Here is a 15,861-nt window from a genome sequence, read left to right on the forward strand (position 1 = left end):
ATCTGAATTACCAGGCAGAGACTCTTGTTCTTTTTCCTTACTTCCTCCCAGACCAGTAGAGTCTCTCACTCTGTGCTGAGCTGTCTGGAGCTGGGGGAGCAGAGCAGTGACACAAGTACCCCTGTGGTCACCACCACTAGGACTTCATTGGATCAGATCTGAAGCCAGCACAGCACTGGATCTAGCCCAAGACCTGTGGCAACTACTGCCTGGCTACTACCTATGTTCACTCAAGGCCCTAGGGCTCTACAATCAGTAGGTGGTAAAGCCAGCCAGAGTGATGACATGTTCTTCCCAGCCCCAGGCTTGTCCAGAGATGGAAGCCCATACTGCAAGAAGGATATTAAACAACTAACTCTTTAACATTCAAGTGCCAGACCCTGGAGTTTGGAAACCTTAGGAACCTACCTGGTGCTCTCTTTTACTGTGGCTGAGCTGGCACCCAAGCCACAAGACAAAGTTCTTCCCATTCTTCCTTCCCCTTTCCACAAGCAGAGGGGTTTCTCACCCTGGCTACCACTGCCCCAGGCCCACAGGGAGTACTGCCAGGCTATCACTGATCTTCACTCGAGGGCTAAGGGCTCTTTGGGCAGCTTGTGGTGAATGCTACAAGGTCTGAGACTCTCTCTTTAGAGGAGTGGGCCCCCTCTGGCCCAGGGCAGTCCAGAAATGCCATCCAAGAGCTAAGGCCTGAAATTGGGAACCCAAGAGCCTGCCTGCTACTTTACCCCACTGCGGCCAACCTCATACCCAAGCTCCAAGACTAAGTCCCCTTTATTCTTCCCCCTCTGTTTCTCAAGCAGAGGGAGTCTCTCCTCATTGACACCACAGCTAGGAATATGCTGGGTCACACGTGAAGCCAGCATGTCTGAATCTAACCCAAGGACCATGGAATATACTACCTGGTTGCTGTTGCTCATTATTCAGGGCCCAGGGGTTCTTTCCATGACTGGGTCTTTCACTTCAAGGCAGTGGGGTCTCTTCTGTCCCAGGGTGTGTCTAGAAATGTTGTCTGGGAGCTAGAGCCTGGAATAGAGGCCTCAGGACTCTGCCCAGTACTCTATTCTACTGTGGCTGAGCTAATATTCAAGTTGCAAGACAAAGCCCTCTTTATTCCTCCCTCTCCTCAAACAGAGTGAAGGGGTCTCTCCTGGAGCTGTGAGCTGTGCTGCCAAGGGTTGCAGGATGGGTGAGACAAGCACTCGCTTGACCACTCTGGCTGGGGATTCACTAGGTCATGTGTCCTGCAAGTCCACTGGCTCTGAGCCCAGCATAGCATCAGGACTTGCCTGGGAATTGCAGTCTTTGTGGCCTAGACTGCCTTTCAAGTTTATTTAGTATCCAAGAGCTGTTTAGCCCATGTTACTGAGACTTATAGGAACTAAACTTTTGAACACTAGGATGGACAGTTCTCCTCTGGCTAGGCCCGGTCTAAATACTCCCTCTGTAGGTGCTGACTGAGTTCTGCCTGATGTTGCTTTCCACTGTGGCAGGGCAGAACTGAGTTCCAATGCCAAGTCCCACAATCCCTTTGCTGTCCCTTACCAAAGCACAGAGATTCTCTCTCCAAGCCATGCGGCCACTGCTGCTGGAGTGTTGGGGTGATGGGGGAGGAGTTGCATCCGCAATTCAAGACTGTCTTTTCTACCCACTTTGGTGTCCCTTTCAGTGATATAAAACAAAAATCATGTAATGTGATCGCTCACCTGATTTTTGGTTCTTATGAAGATGCTTTTTTTGTGTGGATAGTCACACAATCTGGTGTTCCTGTGGGGAGAATGATAGGTGAAGGCTTCTATTCAGCCATCCTTTTCTGAAAGGTTTTGTAGAGGAGCAATAGGGTATGTGATACTTTGTAAAGATCACTTTGTCTGGGGCTGTAATATAAAGGTCCATTTATTTACATTCTGATGCCTTTTATACGTGTGACTGTGACATTTAGTTAGATCATTCTGGTGGCAGTGAAGAAAAGGTATTTGAGGGAGATTAAACTAAAAGCATGATTACCAGCTGGGACAATACTGAAGTAAAGCAATGATATAGTAATAGGGAGGAAGAAAATGATTTAAATTCAGATGGAGTTTTCATTATGTACATTTGTTTATATTATATACATACTATGTGTCTGTGTATGTGTGTGTATATGTGTGTGTCTGTATCTGTGCATGTGTATAATTGTTAAGACTTGGTGGTTGTGGAGTGGCTGTGAGAGAGTGGTGAGAGTGTGGCATGACCCCAGGATTTTGGTTTGACTGTGTGGGCAGGTGGTGCTAAGCCCTGAAATACAGAACACAAAAAGAGGGAACTAGTTGAGGGAGTAAGCATGATGAGCTCGGTTTCAAATATGTTGCCCTTGATACACCCATGGAATACTCCAGTAGCAATGTTGGTCACACTAGTTTCAGATCCCAGGGAGGTCAGTCCAGAACCAAGAATTTGAGAGTCATCAGCAGAAGAGGTGGAAGCTAAACTCTAAGGGCAGCATATGTCAATAAGAAACTTGACACTGGGGATGAGAAACTAAAAAAAACTAAGTACTGAGAAACAAAGGATCAGAAGGATGAGAACCATGGTAGTCAAAGGAGGAGAGAATCTCAAGAAGAGATGAGTGATCAACAGGGCCAGATGCATTGAGATGATCAAGTAAAGTAGGACCTGATGTATCCATTATATGTAGCAGAATAGAGTCAGGGGTGAGTGTATTAGTCTGGGTTCTCCAGAGAAACAGAACCAGTAAGAGATTAGATGTAGATGGACATGTATTTCAAGAAATTAGCTCAGGTGGTTATGGAGGCTGAGGAGTCCCAAGATCTGCAGTTGACAAACTGTGGACCCAGACTACAGTTCCAGTATGAGTCTGAGTCCAAAGTTAGGAGAAGACTGCTGCCCCACCTCTAAGACAGTCAGAGAGAGTAAGTTCTCCTTCACTCATCCTCAGTCCCTCAACAGATTGGATCAGGCCTACCCACAATCTTTACTCAGCCCACCTCATCCAGAAAGACTCCCACAGACACACTCTGGGCACTCCAGAGGGAAGAGCGGGAGATAAATGAAACTGTGGGTGTCGACTAATGTTCAAAAAATTTGGCAGAGAGCTAAAGGTGGTCACAAGGTCAAAGAGTGTATCAGCTTTCTTTTAGGATGGGAAGGTAAGCATTTTATAAGTTATAGGTTTATGAGTTAATCAATCAAGCTTGCCTGAGTTGGGGGTGACCAGATTGGGAAGAAATAGAGCTCAGGAAAGGAGGTTGGAGAGAGGCAGGGCAGAAGTGAGGATAAGGAAGAATCAGAGGATGAAGCTACACAGTCGGAATGGAAAGTTAAGATTTCCAAAGTGGGGCTCTTCTGAATAAAGGCAAAGCCCAAGATGCAGCCTTGAAAGGGGTGACTGAAGAGGAATGGAGGTTAAGGCTACTGGAGTGGAGAAAGCCAAGGAAGCGAAAGGCTCCGGGGCTGGGTACGTTGTTCCTGTGGCTCTTTTCTTCCCCCTGCAAGTTTCTGACCATTCTTCAGGGCCTGTATCAGAGGCCATCTTTGTAATAACTTACTGAGCCTCTCCTCCCATTCAAGTCACTAGGGCATCCTCTTACCCAAATAAAGTATTAATATATTTACATGACTAGTTTAACTTCTTTATCAGAAGATATTAGTTCTTCATGAGTCTGAGTAATGGAGACTGTCTTATCACCCCGAATACCTCTAGAGAAATAGTTCTTTATCTTTAGTATACAAAAGGACTACCAAGTAGCTTGTTAAAAGAGCCGATTTGCCAGATTCTGATTTGGTGGATCTGGGATAAAGCTTCAGAATCTGAATATTAACAAACATCTCAGATATCTCTAATGGGAGTATCAGGGTAGAACGTCATTCAGTCCGCACAATGCTCTATGGTTGCACCAAATTGTATGGAGAAGAATTAACAGAATAGAATCCAGTAGTCCTGAATGAATCAAGTTGCAAATGTTCACAGTCCCAGCTGCAGTTTGAGAAACAACCGGCAGGTGGCGAACGACCCACACAACTGGCAGAAATTACAGCTTCTCGGGATCCCAATTTCCAGACCCAAAACTGCCCAGGAGTAGAGGAGAAACCTATTTTCCAAGCAATGCTGTCGGCGACAATGGTGAGTTTCATCTGTTTGCATGTGCATCCTGATGTGTCGATGGCCGATCTCTTGCCCTGGTCCCTAGGGCTAAAGTCATGCTGACCCCATGACATTGCCTTCTGGCTACAAAAAGCCATAATCCTGGCACCAGCAAGGACTGGTCTCACTGATGACATCATTTGCCCCCTGAAGGTTCTTGTGGTGGAAGGGCAGTGGGAGAAGAACAGCAAAACAAGTTTGTCTGTTCAAAGAATGGTTGCCACTAGAGGATTATGTGGTCCACACCTGTATTCTCTATTTAGTCAGAAGGGAGGCATCTTACTCAACCCCCTCATTTTATAGAGCCTGAGAGAGGATGAGCAACTTTCCAGAGGTCACAGCGCTAGAAAGTTCCAGGATCTTCTGGGATTTGTCTCAAGTGACTTGCCTTTTCACTGCACCTAACAGTAATGTGTGGCAAAGGGTGTGTGTATGTTGAAATCATTAGTGTCTGCTCATGAATTGTTACATAGGAGAAGCTTGGGGTGACCATCTGGTTGGGCAAGAGGGGCTGGATGGCATTAGGATGTGTTTGCATAACAAGTCCGGCACTTTTTCCTAGATTGTGTGTTTATTTGGGGGTAGTCTGGCAGATGCAGGAGGGTGGGAGTTCAAAAAGAAGGGAGCACGGGGAAGAAGATTCTCCATGGCTGCCCCCACTGCATGTTTTAATGGACTTTCTTATACATCTCCTTTAATGTCTACTAAGTCACAAATTTATTGAAGGCACTCGTTGAGTCTTATTCCCCTCTGATTATGTTTCATAGTTATTTGATGAATCAATGACCATGTCAACCTTGATCATTTTCAGATCTAAACAGTATTTTCTAACATCTTAGATGATTAGCATATACCTCATGTTATCTATTCCTGTCTGTTTGTACTTGTTCAACACATATCCAGTGTTTACTATGTGCACCATTGTCAGCATTTTACAAACATCAACTTATTTAATCTTGTCTTTGTTGCTGTTTCCTAAACAGTCCATGACGGTGACTATCTACTATTAGAAATCATTTTCTTCCTCTCTCTTCCTCTTCCTCTCCAAAGGACTGAAAATCAGTTACTGGTCCCTGCCCGTTTTGCAAATACTTGGCCTGGGGAAGAGTGGTGGGGAGGGATGAAATAGTTAACTAGCTGACCTGGGGCGCACAGTTTCCCTGGCAGATGCTGCGCTCAGGCTGCGGCTGCTTCCTCCTGAATCTGTTAGGAGTACACTTTCCCTTTGCCCTCGGGGCCAGCGTCCAGGTTTGCCCCGGTGGTGGAGACAGCTCCAGCCACGAAGCTGATTTATAGGCCAGAGCATTCCCAGGCCGCACCGCAAGGAGTCGGGCTGAGCTTGGACTTTGGGGAGGTGGTGATGGACACAGGACACGTGGCCACACAATGGGGACACACGACTGACCTCAGTCACTTCGGTAAACTGCCCTTGCTTTCCGGAGGCGGCAGGAACGTTTCAGGAGCTCCAAGGCTCTAGGCGCCTGCCTTCCTCGCCCAAGCAGGTAGTCCCCTCGCCCTGTTGAACGCAAGAGCATCCAAGGGCGCGCAAGCCCCCAAGAGCTCTCAGAGGTCCCTGACCCTGAGCGTTAAAGCCCTTCCTTGTGGATGAGACCCTTGGTGTGTTCCACCCGCTTGGGGGCTGAGACTGGCCAGGACGCGCTGAGAACGAACTTTCCGCGCAGGTCAGATATAGGCACTCAGGGGTTTTGTGACGTCACAGTGCCGTCGGGCCCGTTGAAAGGCAAAGGAAGGGTCAAAAACGGATAGTGTGTGTGTTGTGTGGCTGAAGTGGGGGCATGTGAGAAAAGGGAAGTCAGAGGAATGGGGGAAGGGATTTGGGGACATGAATTTGAGAAGGGAGTAATCAAGTTTGTGCGTGGAGGGTAGGGGGAAGCAGGATTTTTTCTTTTTCCCTCCTATATGCAAACTGTCACTTCGGGTTAGCGTGAACCCTTATCTGGCTCATTAGCATGAGCTGTGGCTAACACGCTTAAACCCTCTAATTATTTATTATGCCGTCACGGAGCGGGTTGCAACTCCACCCCGGGGCTCACTTTCGGGAACCTGCAGAGCTGGGCACCGCACGGGGGCCGGGGCACAGCTCCTGGTCCGGCTGCGCGCTACCAGGGAGACCCCTTACGACTCAGGAGCCCCACGGGGCACTGTTCTGAGGGTCAACGAAGCAGAGTTGTTGGGGGTCTGTCTGGAATGGCTTCTCACCAACATTCATCCCCTAGTAGTACTGCACTCGCCTGGCGAATCTACATAGCACCCTAATTTCTCCATTGACAACTCCAAAGACCGAAGTTGGAGCCAAGAGGAACAGACTTTTTGCAAAAATAAAAACAGAGGCCAAACCCGGTGCAAAGGGCCTGGGAATTGGGTTGAGTAGCGTGTTGAGTACACTTTCCAGAAGAACCCTGGGGAGAACCTAAAGTTTGCTGGAGCCTTCTTCCCCCACCCCCACGTTCCAAGAGGATCCACAAAGTGGGGGTAGGAGATTTGATGGGCTGAAATCCGGTCACTCACTACCACGGTTCTATTCAGAAAACAGTTTCAAAATAAGTTAACCTCTGTAGGGCGTTTTTTCCCCTCCCCTTCTAATTGTCCCCGCTTCCCCCTCCCCCTCCTCATTTGAGTCTGTTTTATGTTCCCCTGCGTTGTGCCAACTATTTTATCTTTATTCCTTCTCTTTCTCTCTTGCCATTCATTCCTTTTTTTTGTGTGTGTGGCTTCTCTGGCTGATGTGCGGCTCGTTACCACCCACTGCACACTTGCTCCTGTAGCTGAGGTGTTTCTATACAAACTCCAGCGTCCAGTTGTCATATTAATTATTACACTGAGTAATGACTGAAATGGTCAAAATAAGGGGAGACTCAAGAGCGCTTTTTCTTGCAGCTCAAAGATTCAGCAAAGAAGCCGTGCAACAAAGCACTAATTGGTCCCCAGAAACACTCTGACAAGGCATGGAAGATAGGTTTCATAGAGCCCTTCGATTGTGAAGGGGGGAGAGCTCTGAATGGACTCCACGCTTCTTTTCTAAACTCTCTTGCTGAGCAAAAAATGGACCTCTGTTTGAATACTGCCCTGATCCTTGAATACTATACCCAGCAGAGAAAAAAATGCACCATTTATTGTAAGTTTTTTTTTCTTCTCCAGCTATTCAGAGGTTCTCTGTGAAGAATCAGCTGGTTTTGTTTACCGTGAAAGACCTTTACTTTATTTTCATTCTTGGAGGAGGTGGGGAGGAGGAGGGAAGGAAAGCCATGTGCCTAGACAGAGAGGAGCTGGCCTACTGTAACAAAATAGAGTGTAACAAATCCTACAAAAGTTTAGAATGTATTGATTCTTTGGAGAGCTATATAGATTAACGACTTTCTTTATGCTCATCCAAGGAAGGTATTTAATCATAATGTAAATGGGGCTTTAGAAAAAAATAAAGACTTAGCGTTACTTCTCCTTATTTGGAGAACTTCAAAAGGACTTGTGAGGGTGGCTGCAAATTACCTCCTCACCCATCCCCACATTCCCTCCTTATCCCAAAAGCCACAATAAAATATAGTTTGTGCTTTTTTTGTTTTGTTTTTTCAAACTTTTTTTTTCTTTTTAAAGCATATTGAAAAAGTGAATAGATTTGTTAGAAGGCTGAATTCCTCAATGCAGGTGCAAGCTTGGCTGCTGTGACCAGGAAGCTGAGCCAAGCCAAATACATGGTTTGTGCTATTCTGCCCCCTGAGCAGGCCCTCCAAAGCTGGTGCAGAGTCAATGCAGGCTAGGCAGCAATCCTTTCTGAAATTACCTTGGGTAGGGTATTCTTAGAGGCAGTAGATTGTGCAGTAACGTTCTTTTCTTTTCCCTGGATAGGGCAGTGTCTAGCACAGGCTTACAGCAGCACACAGCTCAGCAGGACAGAGGCCCTGTATTAATTATAGCTCCTGGAAGATGAATATTGGCTATGAATGCCAAGCACACTCACTTTTCTCAAAGCCTCCATTGCTTCTGGAACTCAAGTCACCCCCAAATTCAAAGATTACACTTAAAATCCTGTAACAAAATTCAGAATCCAAGATTTGTGTTCATCCTTGTACCCCCTTTGCCCCTGATTCGGAATCTAACTAAAGTTAAAAATACAACTTTATTAAATTATTTGTCCAGTGGAAATCCTAGTTTCACTTGTAATATCAATCCCTCTCCCAAAAGAGAAAGCATAAATTGGTTTTCAAAGAGATGAGTCATATCTTCTTTTTACAGAGAGACAACACACAGTCAAGAGCACATACATAGTTCTTGAGCTTGAGTGAAGTTGGTATTGGCCTGGCCTTCAGCTGTGAATGGAAATTAAGGTGGCAGGAGACTCAAGGCACAGGGTCTCTGATCTCAGGGCAGCAGACCCCTGTGGCCACTAGGAAAGCCATCTCACCCTACAGATCCTGATGCTGAATGAAGATAAGGTCTAATCTGAAGTATGGTTCAGCTCCAGAGTGTTCTGATATAGGAAAGGGGCCTGAAGGTGCAGAAATTAAGTCCCCTATTGTATTGGAGGAGAAAAAGAAGCCTTCTCATCTTTCTGCAATGTCTGTACTCTGGTTGACACTCACCAAAGGGGATCAGTGCTTTGCTCTTCCCACTCCCCCACCCCCATGACAAGACAGAACACTGTTTGAATACTGCTATTTGAAAAAGCAAAAAGGCAATCTCTGATATATGGAGAAACTTGCAAAGCAAATCACCCAACAACATCTGATTTAATTCTCATAACACCCTTGACATACAGGCAAAGGGAGTACCACCACCTCATTTACAAATGAAGGTATCAAACCCTCCTTTTGTGAGTTGTTTACTTCTCCCTTCATGTGAAGATAAATGCGACATTGTTCAAGTGTCTTAGCCAAGTAAAGTCCTAAGGACTTGCTCAGAATCAGGCCCACTGTGTGGCAAGGGAGCCACAGAAAGCAGAGCCCAGTGGCTCCGCTGAAGCCCCTTGCATGTGGAGGCCACAGAACATCTCTATAGTTTATCTCACTTGCTACTGTTCATGTCTAAAAATTGGGTTACTATCTCCATCACTTTAATATGCCAGCATCACCACCATTTCTCAAAAATGACAGGAATTACTCACCCCTAGGTGCTGGGGCAGTGAGACAGAGTGGCACTGGATCTCCATCGGCTGGAGTGATGATCACAAAGTGGTTCCAGGAAGCCAAGTGCTGAGGCTGCTCCTGCCATACACCCTTTCCTGGGTGTGTTGTGTGAGCGTGACTTCCTTATTAATCCTTTTCTCTCTAGACCTGGCCTAGAGTGCTCTACATACATATCATTGAAATCGCACAGCTCTTCGAGGTAGGTACTATAATTATTGGCATAGGTGAAATAGAGACACCCAGAGTGTCTCAGGATCACACAGCTCTCAGGTAATGAGGCCTGGATACCAAGTCAAATCAGCCTGCTTTATCTGGAATTCCATGGGCCTAGGGGAGCAGAACATGTGGCCAGTTCTCTCAGGTTGGGAGGAGGGATTCTAATCTAGGCCACAGTGTCAGAGGCAGGATTCTAATTTTGGTTCCTGAGCCTCCCATCTTTTGCTTCGCACTGGTGAAAACAACCAGGAAGCCAATATCAATGGAAAACTCTCCTTGATAGAATCCCCAAGGATAGAAATGCAAACCTCTAAAGAAAAATTATAGACTGTTCTACCCTAGGGTTGGAGGAGAAAGTGGACAGGACAGTGTTGAGGTGCAAATTCCAGGTTTACTTGAGTGGAGAAAGGAGAATGCCTGGGTTCTTGGAAGGCTTTGCAAAGCATGTAAGGAAGAAAAACTTAGCATACTAGGGTGAGAAGAGTGAGGACAGGCTCAGGGCTGGCATAGGGAGAATAATGACAAATGTTCTGGTGGTTTTGGCCAGAAGGATCCTAGCATCAACTGTCTTTTCTCCTGGCCTGAGGCCAATGAGTAAGGCCTCTACAAGACAAGTCTTCTTCACTACAATGCACTTCCATTTGGGCACCCATTTCATGGTGTGTGGGAGGGGAGAGGAGGTTCCATCCTCTACATCCCTGGTATTGAGATCCTTGTGTATGCATCCTGGAAAAGGAAACTGGGAACACGTGCTGGCTACCAGCAAATTTTCTAAGCTGTTAGATACAAGTTTCAAAATTAGCTGGTGTACATCCCTTCTGTGCAGATCAGAAAACTGAGGCCCGTAGAGGCAGAGGGACTTGTTCAAGGTTATAAGGCACCATTGTGGTAGAGCTCAGACTCCGGACCTTTGTGAAGTGAGTCCAAGTTGGTAGGGAGCTTGGGGTTCATGTTTCAGCTTAATGTAAAAGAAAACACATCTAGATGATTCCACGTTTGCAAGACTCCCTCTCACTCTCACCCCGGACACTCAACTATTTTGCTGAAATAGAGTGAATGGGGCATTCGGACACAGCTGGGTCATGTGGGAGGTGAGTAAGGAGTGCCTGAATAATTCCTATTTCTGCAAGTGATCTGAGGCTTACTGTGGCTGGGAGGCACAGGGTGCCCAGGCTGTGTTGTGACTCTGCTTTTGGGTGCTCACCTCCTATACTTCCAGAGATCTCTTAGCCTTTCCTGTGGTCAGGGATGTGGAGAAAGGCCCGAGGTGTGAATCCCACGGGGTTCAGCCAGTCCTGTGAGGCCAGCAAGTTACAGGTTACTATGGGGAGAAGAGGCTGTGTGGCTAGGAAAGGTTACAGAATTGACCTCTGTTGGCACGATTTGGTCCTATACCTCTCAAGCCTACCTATTCTGCAAAGAGGAAACTGAGGCAGAGAAGAGAGTTGATTCACTCCGGCAGCCGCCCGTCCTTACCGCCCACCATCATCAATATTGTTCCAGAAACACTCAGCCAGCCCACATACCAAGGGCAGCTCCCTGGGTCATCCCCGTTGGCCCTTTAGAAAGATCCATCTCCACAAAGGGGAGTTCAATTAGAACCAATTATCCGGATAATTCACCACAATCATTCTTGCATCCAGATCTCGGATTATTTCTACTGGAAAATCAAAGTGGATGATTGCCCTCCACTTCGTTCTGCCTATGTAGACGCGACCTGATACGCGCCCCAGCCTCTCTCCGGACCAGAGCCTTAAAGAGATGGGGCCTGTTGCTCGGTCTGCTTTCTCTGCAGCGCCGCGTCCCCAGACGTCCTGAAGCTGGACAGGGTTCTGGCCAGAGAGCGCCAGGGCCGAGGGCCCAGGAAGGGCGCCTGGGCAGGCGCTGTCCAAGCGGTCGAACGACGGCTGCAAGCGCCTACCCCTCCCTCGCGGCGCCAGCACGCGGCCCCGCCGGGCTCGGCTCCCAGTCGCCTGCCACCGGCCCGCCGGGCACACGCCTGGGGCGGGATGGGGGCTGCGCCAAGGCCGCCGAGGTGCCCGCGGCGGCGCCGAACAACCAGGAAGCTCCACCAGTGCCCTAAGCGCCATCACCCAACCCCCGCCCGGCGTCTTTCTTCTCCGAGGGTCTGGGAATATCCCAGAGCACTCCTTTCTTTATGATATCCCCCAAGCTGGTCCGGAAATAATCCTTATGGGGAGGGGGTGGCGGTAGAGGGCGGCGGTAGGGGGTGATCCTACGGGGGCCAGAGGTCATCCTAGGGGGATGTCCCTGCCATATACACCCACCTATAGGACGGTTCACAACCACTCCTCAGTGGCGCTTCTCCTTGCCCCCCCATACACTTGCTCAGTTGTGGGGAACACATCCTAGGTTTTAGAGCTGAATGGGACTTTAGAGACCATATTCTGTGGCTGCAGACGAGGAAGCGAAGGCTTAGAGAGGATGCCACTTACGAGGAGCCACAGAGCATTGAGAGGACGCCTTGGGACTAGAACCCACGTTTTCACATAGTCCAGCACCCTTTTTCACTGTCCTGGACGGAGTTACCCCCTACCCATGTTTCTAAACCTCAATCATAATTTGCTCCAATTTCTAGGGTCACCGAAAAACCCGAAGAGAATAATAGTGAGGAGGGGGAGAAAACAGGAAAAGTCGAGCCCCACTCCATCCTCACCGCGACACCGCTCCTGTGCCAGTTTTTCTGCCCAAACCCTTCCCTGCGCTTTGCTTCAAGTTCTTAGCAGAATCCAAGGGAACTTCACCCCCAATCTTGCCACCTATACACCTCAATTCCTAGAGTCATTTGTCCGTCCTGTGACGCCCCCCACCCCCTTCCTAAAACCACCCCCGGCTGCAGCCCGCCCCGAGCGCGCCGCCTGTTTATTCAGCCGGGAGTCCGGCACGCGCCAGGCGCACGCACTGCAACAACAAACCCAGCTGAATGGAGAGTTTGCAAGGAGCGGGAGAAAGGAACGGGAGGGGGGAGAGGAGAGGAGGAGGGGGAGTTTAGGGAGTGGGTGGGAGGAGAAGATAAGAGGAGGGGGGAGTGGGGGCTGCAGCCGCTCGCTGCAGCAGCGGGGAGTGGGGGGCGAGGCGGGGCCAGGGCTGCGCGTGGGGCTGGGTGTCCCATTGAAAAGGCGGACGCACTCCGGCCGCCCAGCACTCTCTCACTTCTGGCCAGGGAACGTGGAAGGCGCACCGACAGGGATCCGGCCAGGGAGGGCGAGTGAAAGAAGGAAATCAGAAAGAAAGGGAGTTAACAAAATAATAAAAACAGCCTGAGCCACGGCTGGAGAGACCGAGACCCGGCGCAAGAGAGCGCAGCCTTAGTAGGAGAGGAACGCGAGACGCGGCAGAGCGCGCTCAGCACTGACTTTTGCTGCTGCTGCTGCTTCTGCTTTTTTTTTTTTTTTTTTCTTAGAAACAAGAAGGCGCCAGCGGCAGCCTCACACGCGAGCGCCACGCGAGGCTCCCGAAGCCAACCCGCGAAGGGAGGAGGGGAGGGAGGAGGAGGCGACGTACAGGGAGGAGAAAAAGCATTTTCACCTTCTTTGCTCCCACTCTAAGAAGTCTCCCGGGGATTTTGTATATATTTTTTAACTTCCCTCAGGGCTCCCGCTTCATCTTTCCTCTTCTTTCCCTCTCTGTTCCTGCACCCAAGTCCTCTCTGTGTCCCCCTCGCGCGCCCCGCACCTCGCGTCCCCGCTCGCTCTGATTCCGCGACTCCTTGGCCGCCGCTGCGCATGGAAAGCTCTGCCAAGATGGAGAGCGGCGGCGCCGGCCAGCAGCCCCAGCCGCAGCCCCAGCCGCAGCCCCAGCAGCCCTTCCTGCCACCCGCAGCCTGTTTCTTTGCCACCGCAGCAGCAGCGGCGGCCGCGGCAGCCGCAGCGGCCGCGCAGAGCGCGCAGCAGCAGCAGCAGCAGCAACAGCAGCAGGCGCCGCAGCTGAGACCGGCGGCCGACGGCCAGCCCTCAGGGGGCGGTCACAAGTCAGCGCCCAAGCAAGTCAAGCGACAGCGCTCGTCTTCGCCCGAACTGATGCGCTGCAAACGCCGGCTCAACTTCAGCGGCTTTGGCTACAGCCTGCCGCAGCAGCAGCCGGCCGCCGTGGCGCGCCGCAACGAGCGCGAGCGCAACCGCGTCAAGTTGGTTAACCTGGGCTTTGCCACCCTTCGGGAGCACGTCCCCAACGGCGCGGCCAACAAGAAGATGAGTAAGGTGGAGACACTGCGCTCTGCCGTCGAGTACATTCGCGCGCTGCAGCAGCTGCTGGATGAGCATGACGCGGTGAGCGCCGCCTTCCAGGCTGGCGTCCTGTCGCCCACCATCTCCCCCAACTACTCCAACGACTTGAACTCCATGGCCGGCTCGCCGGTCTCATCCTACTCCTCGGACGAGGGCTCTTACGACCCGCTCAGCCCCGAGGAGCAGGAGCTGCTCGACTTCACCAACTGGTTCTGAGGGGCTCGGCCTGGTCAGGCCCTGGTGCGAAAGGACTTTGAAAGCAGGTAGGTTGCATTTTGGGGCGGGCGGGGGAGGGGTATTCTTGCCTTAGTCCTCCGTCTGAGTGTCTGTGGAAGTGCGGATGTCTCCAAGGAGATGGGGGAATTTTTATTTAAAGGATTTGTGAAAGCTGGTCGATTTCAAGTCCTAGTTTGTTAGTTTCAGCACTGGCCTCTGAAAATGGCTTTGCCCAGGTCTCCAAGGAGTGAAGGGTAGTAGTGAGGTGCAGAGATACTGGTGAACCGAATACTGGGACGTGTCAAAAGAGACGTCTACCTGACAGATTCTTTCCCCAGACCTCCATCTCCCCCTACCACTAACCTACACGTTCAAGTTAACCTCTCCTGTTATTTTCCTTATGTTATAGGGTGATCGCATAACCTGCATCTTTAGTGCTTTCTCGTCAGTGGCGTTGGGAGGGGGAGAAAAGAAAAAGAAGAAGAAAAGGGAAGAAGAAAAAAACGAAAACAGTCAACCAACCCCAACGCCAACCAAGCGAGGCATGCCTGAGAAACATGGCTTTCAGAAAAACGGGAAGCGCTCACAACAGTATCTTTGCACTCCAATCATTCACGGAGATATGAAGAGCAACTGGGACCTGAGTCAACGCGCAAAATGCAGCTTGTGTGCAAAAGCAGTGGGCTCCTGGCAGAAGGGAGCAGCACACGCATTATAGTAACTCCCACCACCTCTAACACGCACAGCTGAAAGCTCTTGCTCGGGTCCCTTCACCTCCCTGCCCTCTCTCAAAGTGCAGTTCTTAGCCCTCTAGAAACGAGTTGGTGTCTTTCGTCTCAGTAGCCCCCACCCCAATAAGCTGTAGACGTTGGTTTACAGTGAAACTATGCTATTCTCAGCCCTTTGAAACCCTGCTTCTCCTCCAGGGCCGGATTCCCAAACCCCATGGCTTCCCTCACACTGTCTTTTCTATCATTTTCATCATAGAATGCTTCCAATCTTTTGTGAATTTTTTTATTATAAAAAATCTATTTGTATCTATCCTAACCAGTTTGGGGATATATTAAGATATTTTTGTACATAAGAGAGAAAGAGAGAGAAAAATTTATAGAAGTTTTGTACAAATGGTTTAAAATGTGTATATCTTGATACTTTAACATGTAATGCTATTACCTCTGCATATTTTAGATGTGTAGTTCACCTTACAACTGCCATTTTCCCTATGTGGTTTTGTAAAGAACTCTCCTCATAGGTGAGATCAAGAGGCCACCAGTTGTACTTCAGCACCAATGTGTCTTACTTTATAGAAATGTTGTTAATGTATTAATGATGTTATTAAATACTGTTCAAGAAGAACAAAGTTTATGCAGCTACTGTCCAAACTCAAAGTGGCAGCCGGTTGGTTTTGATAGGTTGCCTTTTGGAGATTCCTCTTACTGCCTTTTTTTTTCCTTACTGTTTTATTACAAACTTACAAAAATATGTATAACCCTGTTTTATACAAACTAGTTTCGTAATAAAACCTTTTTCCTTTTTTAAAAATGAAAATAATCAGCTGCCTCTAATCTTTCTTTGACTCTGGTGCCCCTAGTTCAGTTTTATGAAAGTGTCAAAGGGAAGAGTGGGTGGAGAAGAAAATGTTGCAAAACATGCTAAGTGGCAGAAATGACAATGATAAGTGCCATGGCCAGTCCCATCCAAATGGTGACTTTATGATGAATGTGTGTGTGTGTGTGTACATGTATATACGTTTTCTTTCTATCCTGTGCGCAAATGTACATGCCCACCAAAAGAATAGATGATGATTGATGGCTGCATTATCCTTTGATCAAAATTTAAAATCCCCAAAAAAGTGAACCAGAAAGAGAGGGTCCTCCACCGTTTTCCAATTCTCAAC

General features: G+C 48.8%; 1 protein-coding gene across 1 annotated transcript; it reads left to right on the top strand.

Moving 5' to 3' along the window:
- Positions 1-12,662: 12,662 nt before the first annotated feature.
- On the top strand, positions 12,663-15,506 carry ASCL1 (achaete-scute family bHLH transcription factor 1). The gene is made up of 2 exons (XM_001094978.4): positions 12,663-14,011; positions 14,374-15,506. Exon 1 carries the CDS (start codon positions 13,248-13,250, stop codon positions 13,962-13,964), a length of 717 nt encoding a protein of 238 aa, XP_001094978.1. The 5' UTR covers positions 12,663-13,247; the 3' UTR covers positions 13,965-14,011; positions 14,374-15,506.
- Positions 15,507-15,861: the final 355 nt, after the last annotated feature.

This window comes from Macaca mulatta, chromosome 11, assembly GCF_049350105.2.
Source record: "Macaca mulatta isolate MMU2019108-1 chromosome 11, T2T-MMU8v2.0, whole genome shotgun sequence".
Classification (NCBI taxonomy): Eukaryota; Metazoa; Chordata; class Mammalia; order Primates; family Cercopithecidae; genus Macaca; species Macaca mulatta.

Bases quoted from the DNA above. Each gene is read 5' to 3' on its own strand.
- ASCL1 (XM_001094978.4), top strand. From the start codon at position 13,248: ATGGAAAGCTCTGCCAAGATGGAGAGCGGCGGCGCCGGCCAGCAGCCC.